Raw genomic sequence first — 22,626 nt, forward strand, 5'->3', positions numbered from 1 at the left:
ATACATAACATGGGTGCACATGGCTTAAAGCTAAGTTTTGGATTCAGAAAGAGCAGGAGGGCATGATTCAAGCTTTCAGAAGAGACTCTACTTCACCCTTTTTGGAAGGGTGGAAATGGTATAGTTCAGGAAGAGCAGGTGTGAACAGGCATCCTGGCACTAATTCTCTTGCCTCAAATGCAGGGCTTGGACCAGTGACCTCTAGATGTCCTTTCCAATTTAAATTCTGTGAAACAAATAAGCTTAAGTCTTATTAAACAAAGAGGTCAGTTGAAAGTCAGGTCACCACATTACACCCACAGATAACAGAAACTGATGGAACAAAGCAGAAACAACTTCTAGTCTTGAGGGAAGAATCCTTCATGAGTCCAGAACTTGAAAGTACAAAACATTTTATATGTGAATGTAAATTTAACCTGTACCTGCTTTTAAAACACCTTCAACTTTCTTACAGAAGTTAAGATCAGCAGCAGTGGCCCCCACTCCTGTTAAACCCAGCTCAGGTTACTACAGCCCGTCTGCACTACACAATGAGGAAGAAATCATTTTCCATATAAGAACAAAGCTCTGCTACTGGTAACTAAAGAACTGTGACTGCAGAGCAGCAGGCACAAAGACTGGGACATCTCTTTCCATACTCTAAAGCAAGAATGTTTTGAGTTCTCCAGGTTATAGTGTGAAGACTATAGGCTGAAGCAGAGGCAGTTCCTCATTTGCCTTGAGAAAAAGGCAAGGTTTTAGTGAACACTGAAGGATCTCTGGGTTGGTACAGGGGAAGTGAACCCAGCTGTAAAGGTGCTACATTCCTTTCCTGCAGAGTCACTGTCACTCGCTCCCAGGGGATTTTTACGAGGCTGTTGCATTAAATCCTGTGGAAAAGAAAGAACCCAACCTGTGACAGACAGCAGTTCTGCATTACCCTTCACATAGGCAAAGGTGATGCTGATTTGGGAATAATGTTGTGGCATCTAATCTTTAAGAGCAGCAGCATTAACAAATGAGACAGGATCTTCTACATACCTTTAAGAAAAAAATATTTATTTATAAAAATACACTGGAATCAGTTTGAGAAGTGTGGCAATAAATACAGTTCAAGGAAGAAAAAGCATTTCTACATGGATATATTATGGCACAATAAAAGGTAAGTGCACCATCAATCATGGGACTTTTGTTGGCTCAAGACTTTGTACAAGCTCCCTTTTTAGTAAGACAACTATTTCTAAGTTTGGTCAGTGTTGATAATGGAATGAATACACAATCACAAATGCACGCTTATGTCTAATGCAGGACTTACCATTAGCAAACAATACCTAAGAAACATAGTCATGATATTAAAATCACTAATGTGATGTCTTAGATTTAATTGGCAAAGACCACATTTAACCCTAAGCATGGAATTCTTTTCTCTCATCTGGAAAATAGAAAAGCTGTAAATATGTCAAATGAAGGCTTACTGTGGTAGGTAAATACCTGTTTGAGTAGCGATTGTAAAAATGCATAGCTCCTTATTAGACAACCTGGCTGTACAAGAGCACTCCCCCTTTCACAGTATTCCTTTTACTTCATATGCAGTTACTGTTTATGCTGTAGCCTATAACTGTTACAGCACTAAAGGCAACTAGACAGGGAAAGGGCAGAGAAAGGAAACAGGAATGTATGTAAGGCAGTATTTCTTCAGGTACATTAAAGTATAGTGTGTAGGAAAAGACAGGTAACAATTCCACAAGGCTAGTTTCGTTCTTACTGAATAAAATAAAGGACTAATACTGAACTTCTGATGCCAAGCTAATAATCAATGCCCTGGTCGCTGTACTGACCATGGTAATCTCTTTGATAGTCATCCTGGTACTCTCCGTGATAGTCATCTGGGTATTCTGCCTGATAATCGCTATCGCTGATTTCTGACCCGTTCGTTCCTGTTCCTTGGCTGCCGTTATGAATGACAGGCTCTGTTGGTGCAGCACAGTACTTGGGGTCATACACTTGCCGTCCAAGCCCATACACACTCATTCCCTTCTGTGAAGCCACTTTGTTGGTACCCATTTGTAATGAAATAGTTGCATTATCCACAGGTTGCAATATGTGCTTCTGATCGTAGATGTCTCTCCTGGTACCTGGCGCCAGCATACCAGCCTAATAGAACACGGACAGAGAGGTTCAGTCAGAAGGTCAAGAGCTGCAATTACTACATTTATGATTACAACTAATACGCCTTACTGGAAGCACGAGTGTTCACTCATACGTAGGGCACAGAGTAAAGTCTCTGCAGAAAACTTCAGTTTGTTTTCCGTTTTGGAAAGAGCATACTAAGTGTTTGGATTGGGGTAGCACCCAGGAAGCAGTGTCTTTTTTTGCCTGTGTCTAGTTAGTACTTGAAGTGAAATTACTGTTTTCTTCTGGTATAGCAGCCAGGTGGGAATCCTAGAAGCATGAGGGTCGGTTTTACACTTCAAGACACTTAGCACAGAACACACTTGTTACTGATAAGAAATTCAAGTTCTTCAGTTACTGCATAAAAGCACAGCTGAAGTGTCCCCTCTCACTGCTGCCAGTTAGACTCTGCTACTGCACACAACACAAACCCTCCCATCCCACCGAGGCCTCCCAGGTCGAGTGCTGTATCTGCTGTACAAGCGTTGCACACGGTCCTGCTTACCTGACTGGCTCCTTTGTTAGTGCCCATCTGTAGGCTAATTGTTGTCTGGTCAAAGGGCTTATCAGTTTGCATTTTTGGATCATAGAGGTGTCTTCTAGTTCCATAAGCAGTCATGCCTGCCTGGCTGGCACACTTGTTCGTGCCCATCTTTAGTGGGGGAAGGAAGAGGTGGATTTTTATTTGTACAGCAAGCCCAGTCAAAGGAAACAAAGCTGGTTGGTAACTGATGGCTGAGGAAGAAGCAATTACAGTGTATGCTTTCCTCATGTAGCTTGACCACTACTTGTAATAAATTACCCTGTCCCCATACTGAGCTTCAAAAGCATACCAAAGGCAATTCCCATCCCAAGGCAATTCAGTCACTGGCATCTGCCCAACTGCACTGCAATTAGGATGGACATATGCATCAAAATGCAACCGTTACCCTTGCCCTTGGCCAGTGATGATTCAACTGCACTGCCACAACTTCTCTACCACAGGCATTTTAAGATTTTATGCTAGTTATTTTGGGTTTTATAACTACTAAGGGAAGGGGAGAGGAAAAGTTTCTACCATATAAGGAGCTTTAGCTAGCCAAAGAATCTAATACCACTTTAGAGGACAGAGAAGAAACTAACATTAGCTGTCCCCTTCCTCCTTATCACTCTTACTGCAGATCTAAAATAGAAAACCTTCCAGGAAGTCACCTGAGCTTCTAAAGCCAATTAATGGCTTACAAGAGCTAGAAGCTCATACTTCCTTCCATGATAAGAATATGTTGTGATTCTGCAGCTGGTCTGGCATGAACAATAGGTCAGTTAATCAAAGCAAGAAAGTTGTTCTCAACTGTAACATATTAACTTGCAAGCTTGAATTTCAAACTTACCTGCAGGCCAATTACACTCTGACCAGCCTTTAGTTTTCCTGCATCAAAACTTCGTGCTTGTTTCTCTGCATATTTGACACCAATATCAATTGTAGTATGAAAACCTTTAGTTTTTGCCTGTTTAAGGAGAGGGAAAATAAGAGTATTCAGTGTTTGGAGTGTATTTTCTGTCAGGATCTTACTGCCCTGACCCTGGGCTCTCAACTGATGCCACAAGCAGACTTATCTCAAATGAGACTCTGTTGTCAGGGGTGAGATAGCAGTCCCGGTGCCATTTGACAGTGGCACTCCAAAGCTACCCAAGCATCTTGTCAGAAGGATGTTCTGCAGGGATTAGTGTTCTCCTGTGAGCCTTCCCATTTCTGTGTATGCACACACAGCTCCAGAGCAAGACCATGTGCAGTCAAGTCATCTGCATAGGTGGCTCAGAGAAACTGTGGCTGCTCCATCCCTGGCAGTGTTCAAGGCCAGGTTGGACACAGGGGCTTGGAGCAACCAGCTCTAATGGAAGGTGTCCCTGTCCATGGCAGGGGGTTGAAGCTGGATGAGTCTCTCCCAACCCATTCTATGATCTAGCCCCTCGTGACAGGCTGCATGCTGCTTTTCCTATTTACATGTATGGTAAGGGTGCATCTGGACTGGCATGTGGATGTGTGGCAATTCCATGGGTACAAATACTTACCAAACCTGCTAGTGCCACCAAAGTAGTCTGTACTTGAGTCATATTTCCATTTTCAAAAAGATCGTTTGCTTCAAAAATATCATGTGGCTTCATGCCGTAGACTTGGATGGCTTTGATAAAATTCCCAATGTTCTCCAGCTAAACAGAAACAGAAAGCCAGTTTTCTACTCGGTGTTCAATTCAGAAACTAAGGAATTCTAAAGCTTTCTGGTGTTAGTTTAAGATTGACTAGTGGGAAGTCTTGTTTTAACACTGACTTCAGAAATCAATCTGAGCCTTTATCTAGCCTACTCTAATGAGTATCACATACTTGGTTAGACAAAAACAGCCTCAACTGTGTCCCTTCCAAGAGAAATCCTAATGGAAACTCTGCTTCAAACCGGAAAATCTGACATGCTGTCTGACTTCAGCAATTGATAATTCTGAGTAAAACAAAAACACAACTATGTGGATAGTAAGAATGTTTCACTTCGTTTGAAGGTATTATCTCGCTCACCTCCTGGAACACATTCAACTAAGCTTTTCGGGTTTATTAGCACTTTTAGCACTGTGCACCACAGAAACTGGAGGAACATATGGAGTACAAGGAGTAAGGATTGAATCCCACCTTTCCTTCTGAGGTCTTAAGAGGTATTAAAACTTGTTAAAAATATAGAAATCCTCCACCATATCTAATAGGATTCAATGCCAATAAAACCAAGAGGCTGACACAGCAGTATCAAGCTAATCCCAGCAGCCGTAAAGGCAGTCAGCTCTAACCAGCAACCTTCCAGTGCTTGTTCTAAATGCATGTTGCCTTTGATAATCCCTCAGCTAGGGGGAAGTGCTGGGTAGAGCACTCAGAAGAAATCAAATCTGGATACACTGAAATAGTGTAGTCTGCACCATATTGTTTTCCGTTACACAACCATTTCTTCCGAGACTTCCCCTCCCAGTTGTGGTTTAATTCAGTATTTAACAGTTGGTTTGCGTTTGGTGGGGTTTTTGTTTGGGTTTTTTTTTTTTGGGGTGTGTGTTTGTTTTAAACTTGGAAAAAGTCCTTGCTATACAGCTCTACGTTCTTCTTCCATCTGGAATTTCACCTAACGGCTACTACACACCTAACAGTAGCTACACTACTATTAAATATGCACTCAACTGCCATTTAGGAGCTATCTCAGCTGTATTTGTTTTCTGTTAAATGCTGTTAACGTATGCAGTGTCCTCAGCTGTTGCGTATGTATCATACAAAACTCAGTGCTATTAAGATTGAAGGTGTACCATATTCACAGCAGATTTGTTAATACAGAGCAAAAGAACTGAAGAACTGTTTGGGGGTTGGAGGTGTTAGAGGTGTAGTTTTGGGGTTTTTTTTTTGGTTTACCTGGTGCCAATTTAGTTTTGATTGATTAATTTTCTTCACTGATCCTGGCTGCAGCTTATTTATAAGCCTGGGGAGGTGAAAAAAAGGGAAATGCTTAAACAATAAATATCATCCTTATACCATCTGTTGCAGGCATCATGTAGTATTTTCACTCATGCTTTATTAGTTGCATTAGTTTCATCAAAATGGTTAATTTCTTGGTTTATACCGAGTGTCTAGCTCAGATCTCAGCTCTCATAGACAGTGAGAATTTTTGTATGCCATTTGGTTATTACAGAAAGAGCTTCACTGTTAAATTTAGGAATATTTAAGAAATCTTTGCTGAAATATAAAGGAGATTTAAGTTTTCATTTATCCACAGCTGTCTCCCACCCTACCGTCAGCTATCTTTGACTATTGTTGTTGATGTGTTTGAAGGGGAGTCTTCAGAAAGTCCCTTCTTAGTTTCTCAAAAGTAGAAAACTGCTAAAGATACGGTTACTTTGATGCTTACTCGCATAAGATGATGCCATCTTTTAATCCCAGTTGAAAGTTTGCACCAATGCTCAGCCCAGTCACCTCTTCTATCCAGTTCCGCAGATCTTCTTCTATCTGAGGGTCATACTTCAGGGCAATCTGTAACACAAGCAGTCATAAAGTTACTTCACAAGGGAAAACTGCAACCACAAGAACTCTGAACTGCCATGCCAGCAGTACTGCTGCTCAGATTTAGATTTCTACACGGGAACTTTCAGGTGATAGATTTGAAGTTCTTCATCTGAAGATTATCATGGGATGGGTATTTTCAGCTAGATTATACTTAATGGAGATGACCGAGTAAGTTTTCCCCTTGTTGCTACAACATTCAGAGTTATCTTGCTGAGGATTCTGGGAGGTTTGTGTGTGGCTTTTTGAAACTCCAGCTTTGGTATGCCTGCTATTTCTCTTTTCTTTGGCCTTGCTGGAAAACTCTGATGGAATAAACTGTGATCTCATGTCTTTTAATTGAAAAGAGAGAAAACCTGCAATGGTCTTTGAAGTTAAGGCATTAAACAGAGGCCCAGAACTGTTAGCAAGATGATTTAAAAACTCTTTTTCCAGATGTTCAGACTGCACTACTCAATGTGTCAATCACTAGAAATCAATCCATGTGAATGGAACGCTTAAAACCAGTGAAGTTGAATGCTAGCAGCTAAGGTGGTCTGTGCTCTACTCTCTGCCCTTGTTCCCCTCCTCTGCAGACACTGCAAAGGAGCTCAAGCTTCCTTCAGCCTAAACCTGTTATTTTTGCAATGCTTTTCACTATTGGCAAGTAAGAATTCTATCCCTGAAAGCATTGCTACTTTGTCTGCAAACAAAACAAGTGATCTGAACCCAAGATTTTATGGCATAAAGAACCTCCTCTAGTGCGGAGGTTGGCAATGCTTTTCCACCTTCATAAGACAGGCAAAACCTGATAGGCAAGCACAGAACATGTAACTAATGGAAAACCAGCTCGGGTCCCATCAGCTGCTTACAAATTCCTACCAGAAACTCATGTAAAGCTGTTCACATTCAGATGAAAAAATGTACATTTCAGAGTTTTTACATATAGTTGTAGACTTAAACCCAGAAAGGGCAGATTATTAGCAGCTATTTATACTGCAGGAGATTAGAATTCCAACCATTCTGAAGGACTTGGGTAGAGACAATTGCTACATCTTGGCTCGTGTTAGTAATCCCCAACTCCAAACTGACCAAACAGAAAATTACAGTATTCTGTTCTCTATTTTTCTGCTAAAGGGAACGGAAAATTCCAGTAACCCTGGCTTTACTTCAAAAACTTGCCTAAGTAATACTTATTTTCCTTAGACTATTTGTAATAGTGGTGCTGTAGTGCCTTACTTACAGATCAGGATAATGGGCTAACCCATTCCCTTACTCAGATCTTAACAAAGGTAAAAATGTTGTGCAATGTTCTGCACAAGATGACAAGTACCATATTGTTTATTTATAGTGATGGTGATGCCAGTAAAGGGTGGGCAGTCCCTTTACTGAGGGGCTACCAGAAAGGTTAACAACTTAAAACTGGTGTATGAGGAAGTTGGTTATCTTTCTCCTTGCTAACCTGGTGATTAGCTTACAAACTACTTTTCATGGCTATCTGTATTCCCTTATGTGATCCCAGCCTTATTCTGTCTCCCCAGGAATATCTGCAGAACTTGATGAGCTAGTTCAGGGTTACAGCAGAGCAGCAGTCTTGGCCATAACTGAGTCAGTTGTTATTTTGCAAAAGAGAAAGGTCCCAAAGCATCCCTTTTAGACTGAACCATAGCATCACACTCTTCTTATGCATTAGAGAACCTACAGAGAGAGACCTTACAGAGCTTACCCACAACATCTTAAGGTGGGTGTACAGACAGGACATACAGTAAATAATGTTTTTCTGTACTCTAGTTCAAAAGAAGAAAGAGGATTTGTAGAAAGGCCAGAACCTGGTATGCTCTTACATTCCAGTTAGAAGACAGAAGACAATTTGGGCTGGTCATTTGTATGTTGGCAGTTCATATTACATTAAAATTGCTATTCTAACATGCATGTGGGTACAGTGACGGGGTTAAACTGATCTCTTCCACAATTCTTAGTGACAAATGTAATGTATGTTATGCTTTCTGGAAATTCAGGCAGTTTCTGGTTTGGTGCAGCTTAAAGAGCAGGCTCAGTCGCAGCTGAGCCATCCTGCAGCTGGAATTGGTTTTCTGCAACTTTTTTACAGCTTCATTTATTTTTAAGTACTGGTAATCAGGTTTTTTGGTTAAAAGAAAAGGAAATCAGATCTGTGATCATGCCACCAAAAGATACATTTAAAGATCAATCACCTCCCTCCCCATATTGAAAGAAGAGTAACTGTGGAAGCTAGTAGGAGTGAGAACCCTAAAGGCTTGTGCAAGTGTGCCTGGTTTAATCTTTCTTGGCAAGCATATAAAGGAAAAAAATGTCAAAGATTTCCCTCATTTGCTACTAAGTGCATTCCATAGGTGAGATTACAACTGAGCTGCATACTAACTTGCTGCCCCCATTGCTTGGGGAACGTACAAGTAATCAGATGGAATTTTATCCCTTCTGAAACATATTTACTTGATGTTGGAGCACTTCACCATGTGTTCAAATCTTGAGCTTTTTAAGAAGGTTTTAATTGTCTCAGAGTATCACTACAGTGCTTATATAGAGACAGGAAACAGAAAATGCTTATAGATGTGCGGAAACCTGTCTTACTGTCACTAAAAGCATTGCTATTCAATGTGCTGGTTTTCAGAACTTCCTTCATTTCTGTACTGACTCAAATATGGTACACATTTTGTCCTGGCTTTTGAACTGGTGGGAAGTTAGGTTACAAATAGTGAGGAGTTGCGGTAGTTTCTTTGAGAGCTACACTTTGAAAAGCTACAGACATGGAAACTTCAGGGTTTGGATTTAAACATGTGACAAGGGGTTAAACAGGGAGAGGGACAGGTCACGTACTACCAGAAGCCAGGCATTCTGCTTACTCTGGATTCTTGGCTCTTTTACTCCCTATGGCACAAGCAGAAGTTCTGTAAAACTGCTAGTGAATACTCCAGGTTTTCCACGTCTATCAGAGTTGCTCCAGTTTTCCTTTGATTAATTCAAAGGAAAGGGGCACTAGCTATGAGAGAGGGCTGGAAGTTTTGCTATAAATGAAAACAACTTAGGCTTTTTCCATTACTCCTAATCAATATGCTGATTAGTACTATTGATCTGATTAGTAGTATTATATCTGATCCCTTTTTAAGCACTGAACCTTCATAGAAGACACTTAAATCTTCCAACTCCACTGCAAAAGAAAACACCGTCTACTAGAGATGAAAGCAGTAGCTGAGCAGCTTCATTCAAAGTATACATCATCCCTGCCATGACAAAAGCTGTTTTGGGACACTGCAGAAAAGATTCAATGGTAGCCATGGATATAAAGATGTTACAGAAGTTTAAAACAAGACAGCAGGAAGTCAACTGTTAATTCCTTTACTTTGTTCTGACAGCTCTTGAGAGATACACAAAGTTGTAAATGCTACTCTTCTTGCTTCAGAGATGTAGATTTAAGTGTTAAAAACACATTTGAAAGGAAAGTATAGTTTATAAAAGTGGTCAAAAGTATTGGTGATCTCAGGTTGTGGGAGGAAACAAGTAGGTGTTACTTGCTATTAGAAGCTGATACGCATCCATTTATGACAATGTATGCCTCAGGCTAGAGTCCTTGGGATTAAACTTGATTCCTCTGGCAACCTCACACCCGGTTCTCCCAACTTATTCTGTTCAGGCAGAACTTTGCTGTTTGGGACCTCTTAACAGTGTAAAAACCCTCCCTCCATTTGTAGTACAAGAACAGCAGTCACCGTTGTTTTTATCAAGTATATAGATTCCTGGACAGAAATGAAGTTTTGTTGGCCAACTTTAATTATCTGTGTCCCTTGAAGTTACTCAGTGTGCCTGTAGAATGTTAAGTTTGAGTGATGATGTTAACCAGCATTTCACACCATAAGTGATATCATATGGACTTTCAATTGTCCTTTCATACTAATCTTTTCCAAATTACACAGAACACACTATCCACCAAGGGCTATGCATATGCCAAATCTCCAGTTTAAGAGTTCAGCTGTCTGTATTGCTGCTACTCTGGAAAAATCCTGTAACAGTATCTCAAGGAAGCACTTAAGCACGCTGCACAGCTCTCTACAAGTCACTGGGACCAACAAGTCAAAAGGTTCAACAATAAAAGCATGTGCTTGTCAACGGGACCAAACAACTCTATCACAGAAACAGCATTTGTCAACAAAACCTGTTCTCCACAGGGAGAGATTTGGTGTGGACCACGTCCTCGCTTACAGTGACACAAAATACCTAACTCTGCAGTCAAAAAAAAACCGAGAAAGCTTAAGAGCTGGAAACTCCAGCTCTTTAGGCCTGAAGTTGCAGAGTTTATGTTTTAAGCTGGAATTTGTTCCTTTGTCATCTTTTCAGTTTTTATGAATCCAGACTTATCTGAGTGAAACTGAATTTTTATGGTTTCAGTGGTAACTACGGAATGTTCTTTGCAATGAAGTAAGTACCACCCTCAGGAGTGATTGGTCTTGCAGAGGCCAAATATACTAACACTAATACTTCTTTACTGCTTGCTTGGCACTAGTTTGCAATGAGACCTTTCTCCTTCCTTTTTTTAAGGCTTTATAGCGGCGTGAGTGAAGATGAAGGATCTTCTGCTTTCAAGGCAGGAGCTTGTGGAAGCGCTTATTCCTCAGAAGTGGGAATGACAGCAGACTATACAGCCAGTCCCAAATTATCCAGAATTCCAGCTCTTGGCACCTGAGTTCCCCATTCCATTCCTCACCTGCTGTTCTAGAACACAAAATCCAATCTAGTGACCCTTCATCAGAAGGACAAATTGAAATTCCCTCTTCACTTCATGTATGTTCAGCAAGCAGATGTCAGAGGAGGCATTATTTGTGCATGAGAAACCCAAAGGTAATGGGAATATAAAAATCCACATGAAAACCAAATGGGCAAAGTACTTCAAAAACTGAAAGCCACCATTAAGTATGTCCAGATACATGTGGTATCTGAACACATATTGTTTCGTGTCATTATGGGCTGTTGTATAGAAACTAGATGGAGCTAAATGATCCTACGGTCCTTTCCAACCCTAACCATTCTATAAAGGTAGAGAACACCCTGTGTTAACACTAATACTGAAAGGTCTCACTACATCCTACTGTGATACTTAGCACAGATTTTCCACCTGTATCCATTTTGCTCAATATTCAAGACTATTTTCTGTTATGTGCAGCAGAATTGATAACTTGCCCACATCTCAAGTGTTTTCTCTGTAAATCAAAACTTAGGCTACAACCTTTAAAGGAAGGATGGATACGCATCAGTCCAAAATCCCTGGCACCCTTCCCATGGGTACCAGTTTAAACTCTGTGAAGTAAGAACAGCTATGCCTCAAAGTTTCCAAGTCATTGTACAAGTGAGATACCTGTAGTCATGCATGCTGTTTGCTGCCAGATCAGCAAGCTGGAAGAACTAAGTGTTCTACTCCCTGGCCGTCAGATCCAATTGTGTGACAGCTTCCAAACTAGTCCAGAAGCAAACACTACCATCTCTCCCTCGGAGTGAACCAACAACTTGCACACCTGCGCTTTGACTGAGTGCTGGTTCCCTCTTTCTCTGCAGCTCAACTACTGCAACACTCTTGCCCCTTCAAATCTGTTCTCACCGTTTTCCTCATGTTACTTGTTCTTATCATTTCTTGTCACAGTCACAGTTTTCTGGCTTCGAACTCCAGTTCTCCTTAGTCATCAGCTTTCACCTTCAACTGTAGCACCTTCTGGTCCTGCCACCATAAACTGTACTTCTTGATACTGAGTCCCTTCGCACCGTATCTTTAGTCTGCATATTGCTGAACAGTTTAAGTTTCTTTGCGAACATGGTTTCGGTAATATTCACTCCCTATTATTTGAAATCATTTATGTTTGCATTTGAAAAAGCACTGGAATGTGAAGTTTCTCCTCAGCTAAGACACTGTTGATCCAACCCAATCTGTTGCATGAACAGCAAATCTGAAAACAATCTGGTTTTCCTAAGAGTAATCCAAGAAGCATCTCCTGAGATGACTTCTAATGTAACTCTGGTAGTTATCAAAGGCTAGATGGAGACTGCAAACAAACAGTAACATCAATGAGCACTGTACCTTGCTGTGTTTTTCTAACTTACTGCTACTACAGCAAGCCAGGAAATTACAGATTACTTCACATTTACTTATTTTTCTCCCCAGTAGAAAAGCTCTTAAAATACGTCATGTTACAAGGAAACTGCATCGTGACCCTCTGGTCCTCCCCCAAGGCCCAGTGGTGTTGATGAGTCTTCCAACTTAATCAGAAGAATGGGCAACATGAATTCAGCACAGAGAATGAACTGTAACAACCAGCTTCTGCTGTGCCCTGCTCTCCACTCTACACCCTCGCTTCCCAGGGGTATTTCTGACCAGTTCAAGTTCAGGAGGTGAGGCACAATGTTGATTATATTCCAGGAAACATCCCAAAATATTTTGGATACGGCCACCCAGGCAGGTTGTGCTTTAATCACGTAGAGAGTTATAAAAAGAATATGATCTATAATTAAGGTGATATTAAAGAAAAAAACCAAAGACTATAAACACACTAGAAAACAGTTACTTAATTTTTACTATCCATCTTTTTAATGAAAATGCAGCTTATGTAAAATCAAGCCCTAAACCTGCTATGCTGAAGTTTATGATCAGTACGAAAGGAAAGACTACAGTTCAAGTAGAAAAGCCAGCCTAACTCTAAGGAAGAGGCTCTGATTAAACATGCTGTAAGAACTTCTAACCCAGTGTTTTTCAGCAATAAAGCATGAGCAGGAACCACAGTTTGCTGTTCTTTTACCTCGGGGGTGAGTCAGGGATGCAGATACATGCTCAGGCTACCACAAGGTAAGTTTTAGTCTCACTACTGTGCATACCTGAATTCAGTGCAGGTTTGAAATACACGAGCAGCAGTACGTGTGGGCAATGCTGTGTGGCAAGTGACACATGAGAGAGGTCCCAATCCTTGGTTATTTAAGGTTCCATTATTATTCTGTAGAACAAAATGCTCAGGTGCCAGGACTGCACTTTAACTTTGTTAATATGTTTTGTTCCAATTCTTTTCCATCCATTCAAAGACCAGTTCTTTACCTCTGATGGTTCATCTCACAGTTTTTGTTCTTTATTACAACCTGTTAGATTCTTTCAAAGACAATGTACCTTTCCGTATCACAAACATTCTCATACCATCATTCCATCGATGATAATGGATGCTATCAAGACAGACCATGGCAAAAAGGCAACAGTCTTTATCTTCTTAGAAACTTACTTGTGCTTTTTACTTCTTTGGAACATGATTAGTACAATGATGTCAAGAAAAATAAGCGAAGAACATTAGTCTTAGAACACTAGATATGTGTCTGAACTACATATGCTTTGTTGACTTAACACTGAATTGACTTTCAGGTGACTTCAACTGATCTCACACACTGTTACGCAGTTAACCAAATCAGAGACAGCTCAGGTTGGTCAGGTGGTGGGAATCTCATCAGGAGCTGCGTTGCAGCTCCTGTTCCAGTGTTCTTCCACTTGGTGTGTACTGACCTGAGCTCTAACTTGTGCTTTGTCCATGCTCAACATGGGAAATGTTCTTGGGAGACCAAAGTCAGCAGCAAGGTAAAAGCTGGCTTGCACCATGGACATCTGAAGATAACCAATCCCTTCTCAAATGCATGTGCCTGTTATGCTTTATCTTTTGCTGGGAGGGCTTCTAGCATTTAGACAATTGATTATGGACAACAGAAAAATACTGTTCCATGAAGTTACTCTTATTCAAGCAAAGCCTAAGTAAACCTAACAAATACGCTAAGATGATGCCCTCTGTCTATAAAGAAGAGGCTGTATCAGTGGAAATACTGACAGGAAAGCAATGTAATAATAGGAGAGCTTTGTCAGCAGGAAAGCAAAATAAGGTTTTATGGTAGTATTTTAGAGTTTTACTCTTCCTACCTGTGCAAAGTAGGATAGAAAGACTTGTTTAGAATCCATCTATAATTCAGCCAGCTTGGGCTTGTAGTAGATCATATCCCACCTTCATGAAAGCATTTCAGAACAGCAAGGAGCTGCAGAAATAGTTTTTGTCCAAATTCAGGAAATGACTTGGCATTCAAGTCCTGCACAAGCCACATACAACTTCAGTTCATCACACCCCTTAAGGATTACTCTGCAACCCAAAAGGATGTCTGCCTGAAGTCCCCAAGAAAAATCCTGTTTAGACCCCAGAAGCCCAGGTCAAGACTTGGAGAGGAAGCAGCAAAGGCACTGAAGGGTTAAAGTCCAGTGTCCAGGATCAGTGACTGGAGCAAGTTCAGACTCCCAAGGCTTAAAGCACGCTTGGGACTGGGTAAGGCAGCTTGGCCAGAGTCCCAGCAGGGCACTGGAGCATAGCTGTGACAGCAGCACTTCATGCCTCACTGCAGTGGTCTTCTCTTACTGCCAGCTCCTCCAGTGTGACCAATACCTTCATCCTCTGTAATTTATATGTCCAGAATCGTATCTGCTTCAGGTAAAAGATGGCTTTATATAAACAACAGGAAGTTTAATTATGTCTCCCCTCCTAGTATCTACTAAATGAGGTTAAGTAGCTACTCCTTATGCACTGGGTTAAAGGGGGGGGGGGGGGGGGGGGGGGGAGAGGGGAAGCAGAAAAAGGGGTTGTTGAGGGGTTTATTTTTGTTTTAAAGACACAACACAACAAAACCAAGCATCCAACCACCCACCTGAAGCAAGACAAAACTGTTTGTGAGAACACACTCTAATTCAATCCCACTAAATAGAAACAACACTGGTTACTCTGAGGCATGACTGCACAACCAGAAGTATTTACCCAAGAGAAAGCATTTGCTGCTGAACACAGCTCTAGCAGTTAATAGCTACTCTCTGTAAGCATCTGATTCTAAACATTTTTAAGCCAAAGAGTCCCTCTTAAAGGGAAAAGAAGGATTTTCACATGATCTCACTTAGAAAAAATCTGTTTCAAATTGCCCTACGTGTCCTGGCCTCCAGCCCATTTTCACTGAAGGCCTTTCCTGTACAGTTCCATAGGGGATGGGAATCTACAAAGTTTGCCTTAAAAGGATGTGTCAGATGCACACTGCATATGGTGTTATGGTGTTACGTCGTTACAGAAGCTACAACCTGGAGTACAAAGAAGTTTTTATCTTTTATTCTCCAAAGCAAATTTTGTTCAGCAAGAAAAAGCCTCCAAATATGTGTTCTTGCAGAAAAAGCTGATGTGAGGAGAAAAAAAAAAACTATCAGTGACTTGCCATTATCCCCCAATTCTGCCTGTACGCATCCAGCTCTCTCTTGAGGATATTGACTCAGCAATCAGGATATAATAGGTATTTGTCTCTACATTTTAAACTGTCTAACACTGAAACCATACAAAAAGCACCTTCATTTGTACATTTCAAACAAGCATTACCATAATGCAAATTAAACTTACTCTTTTCTGAGACTACTAATGTCATTTAATAGTCATGACTCTGACAGACTCCGTTTGCTTTCTTCAGAGGTGTTCTGGCCATAGCAGGTATACTGTGAGCTTGCACGTGAAGGATGCAAGACTTGATACTTATCCCTCAGCCTTAAATGTGAACCTCAGTGAATTTTCTATCACCAGTTACAGTTTTACTACATGTTTATTAATCCACCAAGACAATCCACCAACTGTGATACAGGAACACAGATTCACTGCAAGTGCTTCCAGTGTGTGCTGGAGAGGGACTCCTCATCAGGGACTGTAGTGATAGGACAAGGGTTGATGGGTTCAAACTGAAACAGGGGAAGTTCAGGTTAGATCTAAGGCAGAAGCTCTTCCCTGTGAGGGTGCTGAGGCGCTGGCACAGGGTGCCCAGAGCAGCTGTGGCTGCCCCATCCCTGGCAGTGTTCAAAGCCAGGCTGGACACAGGGGCTTGGGGCAACCTGCTCTAGTGTGAGGTGTCCCTGCCTGTGGCAGGGGTTGGAACTGGATGAGCTTTAAGGTCCTTCCAACCCAAACAAGTCCGGGATTTTGTGAAATCTGTGAGTGCAGACACAGTGTGCTCCCTAAGGTTAAACATCACACACAAGCTTACAGCAAACATCCTGGCTCTCAATTCACTTTTGGTGGCAGCAGCACTGGCAGTCTCTATCTGTGCTGTCCTCGTGCATGCACAGGAGCAGACTTGTCTGGTGCTCCACCTCTGCTTTGATGTTATGAGGTAGTGACAGCTGATCCCTGCCGTGCCATGACATTCATCACCTTCCTCCTAGAGGAACAACGTGAGCCAAGAGACAGAACTGGGAATGACGCCCCTTATGCATATCGCACGGGGCTGCGATATGTGGCTCACAGTCTGAGAGCAGCTGTGCACTACTGCAAGGGACAGTTCTAGGACATGTGAAGACTCCAAAGACAACTGTTAACTTGGCAATGGCATGTCAACCATTGCTGGGGATTTAAACCAGTGCAAAGAAGACATCATTATCTCCTGTGGGAGTGCTTCACAGCTACAAGTGCCAGATGCCACGAGGGCAGCCACTATCACAGGTTTATTTCATCTCACCTACTTGGGGCTACCAACCAGTGACACTGATAGAGGGTATGTCTACCCAGTGGGCTCCCGAAGGCAAATCTTTGTCCATGGGCAATATGCAAGTGTGCAGAATGGGCAGTGCTTGGCTGACAGACAGGAGGAGGCTTTAAGCAGATGGCAGAGGTGTTAATAACCAAGCTGCTGGCAAGGGAAATGTTTCCATGTCACATTACTTGCTCCTGCTTATCATAAAAAGAGATTTATCATCTGTGTGGACCATCAACTCAATGCTGCAGATTTCATCACCATCAGTTTGTACCTATGTCAGTAGGGCTACTTATTACTGCCTTAGTATTAACACTTCTATTGAAGTAGCTGCAGAGTTAGAAATGAATTCAGGTGGCAACATGTTCTGAGGAGCACTGCCTGGCTTGGAAGTGGAGAGAAGAGTGTGGCAGGACCCAAGTTATTGAAGTTTAGCATTGTCTGTCACCACAGGGATGCTGTAAGTGAGCTGGAGAATTCCAGTCATTTGGTTGCTGATACATGTGAAATAAAACGCATCATAAGACTGACAAAACCCCTCAAGTTTTCACTGTTCTTATCACTAACGTGGTTCAAATGGTGCATGTTGTTATCGTGCCAAACATTCACTGACTGCAAGTGCAGCTGTGGAATTATTCAGCTGTCATTTATGGGTTTTGGACATAACTCAGTTATCAAAACTTTACCATTAAGAACTTTAATGCTGAATGCATTCTGTGCATCCAGTTGCTAGATTTCCTGACTAAACCTACAGCAGAAGTTTTCACTCAGTACTTAACTCATCCCTGTGTATTTCAGATAAAACACTGAAACTGACACTTGGCTAGTAAATATTAACTTCATGGTGTGTGCTAGTTGATCACAGCTCTTGAACTGAAGCAAACTGAAGTTGAATGCTTGGTGTGTAAAATCCTTCTGCCATTCCCTCTGTGAAGTTTCAGTGTATATGTTTCTACTACAATACTTCTGACAACACCCCTGTGTTAGGTTCTTTATTTATTCTCCTTGCAACACACTGAACATCTGTATCATGCAAAAGGTGTCACACAGGCTAAGTTTATTTTAAACTTAACTCTTGGATTTAAGGCAGAACTTGGCTGCATAGCTTTTAAGGAAGGAATATCTTTGATTGACATCTATGAACAACACAATGGGAATGCAGAGATTCATGCTGTCAGTTATTGTCACAGAAGATATCCACTGGTTCTCTCAAAGCCTAAGTTTTCATTGCCTTTCTCCAATACAGGCTCCACTTTTATCACATCATTCAGACAATAACAGCAATTCACTTGATCAGAAGCAAACATTCTTACCTCAGGTTCATAAAACCTAGTAAGCAAACCTAAAGGTTTGGTAAAGGAAAACAATCTATGGGAAGTATGGAAGCGTTAAACAAATCTGTATTGGGAACAGTTACATTTTAAGAAGGAAAAGGGGTATTACTACTGTTCTGAAAGGAGGCGTGAGGAAGAGGAAGGAGAGGGCCCAACTGCCAACTACAAGCAGCCAAACCTCGCTATTAAATCACTCATTTACAAACCTGACAGTGAATGATTCAAATCTGGTTCCCAGCTAAAATATTCACACCAGGAATTTCTGGATGAAGCCATTAGATCTGTTTGTTTGGCCTGTGGTGAGTGGGACCCAGAGCCAGAACTGGCTCCTCGGCAGTGCCAGGAGGAACACAATGATCACACCTGGCCAGCATTATCCACCATAGGTTTCAGTTCTTTCTCATTCTGGGTATTTGCCCTTGAGCAGGAGAGCAGGAAATGTTGCAAAACAGGAGGGGTTTTGTTTACAGGCTTCATCTGTCAACAGCCTCCAGTTTAAAACCTGGTTCCCTTCCTTTTCCTTATTGCCAGGACTTGGCCTTTCGGGGCAGCAGCTTCAGGACAGACCTCATTCACCTCAGGCCTTTAAAACGTTAGGGAAATGACAGTGACCAGTGCCAGCCTCCTGACAGAGACACAGCTCAGCAGGAAGGACAGAGACTTAAGCCAGGACATAGCCAAATGCTGTGCAAAGTCCTTCTGCCCATCCTTCCTTTCACATGGAGACGGAACTGGCAACGCATCAAATGTGAGAGGCAGAAGATAAACGCCTGTCCCACACAAGCACCATTTCTACGGGAAGGGTGGAGTCACCAGGAAGCAGCTGAATGAACTGGAACCTCTCTTTCTCCTGCCGGCATTTTGCTTTGCTCCACACCTCATGCAGCAAGACAATGAAAGCAAAAGCTTCTGCTCATTTCTCACCGACCTCAGTTGTACCTCAGGGACAAAGAGAACACCAGCATGCAGCTTTAGCTACCTGAATCGCCATCTCAAACCACACAGACCTCATGCGCTGCAGAAACTCTCCCATTCTTTAGGGAGAAAAGGATTTACTGCCTGCAGAAGCAGCTACCCATTTCCACCAGCTTCAAGGGCTCCACACAGAATATTTGTTTTGGATCAAGTATCGTCTGTGATCTTGAGTAAACAGGGAATCGGCTTCAAAGGGATTACACCACTCTGACTACCTACACGTTTCTCATGCAGGCGAGTTCCCTTACAGCTGGGAACCAGCACACGGATGTCATCCCTCCTTTGCAGGACAAGGACAAGAAATCCAGCCCAGACCTTATCGGTGTGAACTGAGGTAGGAAGCAAACCAAGGAGGAGGAGCCTCAAAAGAACTAAACCAAGATTTTGATCTTAGCAATGTAATCTTGAGCATCAATTAAACCAAGTTCTGCTAAAGCACCATGACATGTTACATTCATCTGCTCCAATACCACAGCAAACAAAAGGTCTCTTGGAACAGCAATACAATGCCAAATGAGGAAACAACCAAACCAAAGGGGCTTTTCTCTCCAGCACAGCTAGGCTGTCGGGCAGCACAGCCAGGCTGTCGGGCAGCACAGCCATCAACACGTCTGTCTGCTGCAGCAGAAACACCACCTGGGGATTAGCGCTGCATGTTAGGTACAAGGGATCTAACACTGCCCAGCATTCCAGCAGGGAAGTGCCACCACTACTTACAAACATCGCACCAACACCACGTTCAAACCAAACCCAAGTCTAACGGAATAGTTTGCACAAAGGGCTTTAGAAAGTGTGATTAAAATCAGTACCAAAAACGAGCTGGAAACCAGATGATGGTCTTCAAGTATTTACAAGATGGAAGAAGCTGGAGAGAGGAAACCATGATCTCTACAGACATTATTCTCTGACCCTCAGCTATACAGAGAAACAGAAACGTAACTACACAAGAGTTAGCTGCAAGACATGAGACAGGAGGTATGCAGTGTACCATTTATAAAATAATTGCTTTGAAGTTTGAGCTCTTACAGCAGGAGCAGCATTCTCAAAGTTCAAAGCTTGTTTCATTGTTGGTTGCTTTTGTTTCTTTGCCTGGTTTGGTTCCGAGCCTTTTCCTAAAGTAGATGAGTTCGTCTCTGGTGCCTTTGAACTGTGCTGTTACGGCTCCGCTGCACTGACACTTCCAAGGACTGTATAAAGCTGCACAAGTAAACCTGTTCTGCCACACTACATCCACCCCTCTGCAACATTTGCTTTGAAGCAAGCAGGGAAGGTCAGTGAACAGCAGACACTCAGCATCATCAAGTAGAAGGCCCTCTGTATAAAGACGTGTAACACACCGGTCTGAAACCCTCTACTAATGCAAGGGCCGGAAACAGGTCCTCTCAGGAGGCCCTAAGGAAGGTGAGAACAATAAGGACTTTTCCCATCTTGTTCCCCGCAGACGGGATCACTGTTAAGCCTACAGGATTCTGTCGATGGTTTTTCAGGTAGAAGAGTCTGTATGTTCTTCCCAATTCACATGCAACAACACACATCATCTGTTTTACTGTCTCTTAGACTGTGACGGCGCAGATAGATCATCAAGTTTAGATGCTGGAAGGAATCGCTCTGGAAGACATTTGTTCCATAATGTCACCAAATTCTGGAGCAGAACCCCACAGGGAGCCAATAACGGGGAAAGAGGAATCTATTCTGGGAAGTTTCCAGGACACCAACTTCAGGCTTTCTGCATACATGACACTGTTTGAAGTGAACTACTCTCCTCCTTCCTCCCCTCCTACTCAGCCACAAGTAAAACGGGATTTGGGGATCTGCTGAAGCCTGAAGCCAGACAGGTGTGAAATAAGCAGTTATTAAATGCTACATTTAGAGTTTAAACCTGAGAATAAAGGCATAGAGAAACTTATCCCTACCTGTCTATCAGTGCCATTTTTACTGCAAAGGTTTCTCTTCTTACTGGGTATTTGTTCACTGCAGGGTTAACAGGCAGGACACTAGCACTAGCAGGGTCTGTTCCACACAGTGTGAGGAAAATCAGTGCAGCTCAGCAGAACAATGCACCAAAGATAAGGGACTGGAGCAGCTCCCGTATGGAGACGGGCTGAGAGCATTGGGGCTTGTTCAGCCTGGAGAAGAGAAGCTGTGTGGAGACCTCAGAGCAGCTTCCAGTGTCTGAAGGGGGCTACAAGAATGCTGGAGGGACTCTTCATCAGGGACTGCAGTGACAGGGGAATGGCTTTAACCTGCCAAAGTGAGACTGAGATGAGCTCTTAGGCAGAAGCTCTTCCCCATGAGGGTGCTGAGGTGCTGGCACAGGGTGCCCAGAGAAGCTGCGGCTGCCCCATCCCTGGCAGTGTTCAAGGCCAGGTTGGACACAGGGGCTTGGAGCAACCTGCTCTAGTGTGAGGTGTCCCTGCTGTGGCAGGGGTTGGAACTGGATGAGCTTTAAGGTCCCTTCCGACCCGAACCAGTCTGTGCCGCTATGAGGCGCGCACCGCTCCGGCAGCAGGGGCTCGGTTCCTGCCCGGTTCGGTCCGCTCCGCTCTAACCCGCGGCGCGGTGACCGTGACAAACCCCCGCCGAGCGCCAAGGGCCGGGCCAAGCCGGGGCCCCGCAGCCGCCTTTGTGTGCCCGCGCGGGGCGGGCGGGGCGGGCAGACAATGCGTGGCCTGTGCGCGCCGCCGTGCCCATGATGTCATGCGGCTGGAATGCGCCGCGCGGGGGGCCGGGACGCGCCGCTCCGCTCCGCTCATCCTCTCCTCCCCGCTCACGCTCGGCTCGGCCCGGCCCGGCCCCAGCGGGAGGGAAGCGCTCGGACCCCCCGGGGCCCCTTGGGACGTCGCGGAGCGAGGCTGCCCCCGCGGGCAGGTGCGGGACGAGGCGCGAGTGGCGGCGGCGCTGACACCTCTCTCGTCCCCGCCACCGCGGTGCCAGATCGCGTTCCCCGTGCCCCCCCGCCCCTTCCGCGGACAGGCAGAGAAGCCCCCGGTGCGTGCAGACAAAGCCCCGGTGCACCCGCGCGGGGCGGCCGGCCCGTACCTTGTTCTTGACCTCGGCAGAGAGCCCGTAGGAAGGCCCCTTGTTGAAGTGGGTCATGGCCGCGCTGTCGCCGCTGCCGGGGGCGCTGCTCGCGGGGCGCTGCCGGCTCCGGGGGCTGAGGCAGAGTCCGCCCGCGGCCGCCGAAAGTTCTCGTCCCTCCCTCGCGGCCCGGCCCCGCGCGCCAATCGGGCCGCGCGCCCCGCCCCGCCCCGCCCCGCCTCGCCTCGCTCCGCCCCGGCCCGGCCCGGCCCGGCCCAAAGCGCCTCGGGGGCGCGTCAGCGGTGAGGAATCCGCTGCGGCGGGGCCTGAGGGGCGGCCGGCGGCGGGGCAGGGCCGGGCCGGAGGCGCCGCTGCGCTGTGTGCTGGGTGCTGGGCTGAGCGGGGCGGGAGGTGCCGTTAAGAGCTTAGATCCGTAGGGAACTGGGTGGGAGATGGCGCGGAAGGGGAGGAAACGCGGTCTCTATGCAGCGTGCGGCCTGTATGGAGTGTTGCTGCTGGGCAGCGTGCTGC

The 22,626-nt window shown here is 44.1% G+C and overlaps 1 protein-coding gene across 1 annotated transcript; it reads right to left on the reverse strand.

The window, feature by feature from the left end:
• Positions 1-1,017: 1,017 nt before the first annotated feature.
• Positions 1,018-22,291, reverse strand: CNN3 (calponin 3). The gene is made up of 7 exons (XM_062606120.1): positions 22,117-22,291; positions 6,060-6,181; positions 5,567-5,633; positions 4,204-4,341; positions 3,522-3,638; positions 2,657-2,803; positions 1,018-2,133 (listed from the first exon to the last, which is right to left on the reverse strand). Exons 1-7 carry the CDS (start codon positions 22,171-22,173, stop codon positions 1,786-1,788), a joined length of 996 nt encoding a protein of 331 aa, XP_062462104.1. The 5' UTR covers positions 22,174-22,291; the 3' UTR covers positions 1,018-1,785.
• Between the last annotated feature and the right edge of the window lie 335 nt (positions 22,292-22,626).

This window comes from Pezoporus occidentalis, unplaced genomic scaffold (genome assembly GCF_034315485.1).
Source record: "Pezoporus occidentalis ecotype Australia unplaced genomic scaffold, CSIRO_AGI_Poc_V1 ctg94, whole genome shotgun sequence".
Classification (NCBI taxonomy): Eukaryota; Metazoa; Chordata; class Aves; order Psittaciformes; family Psittacidae; genus Pezoporus; species Pezoporus occidentalis.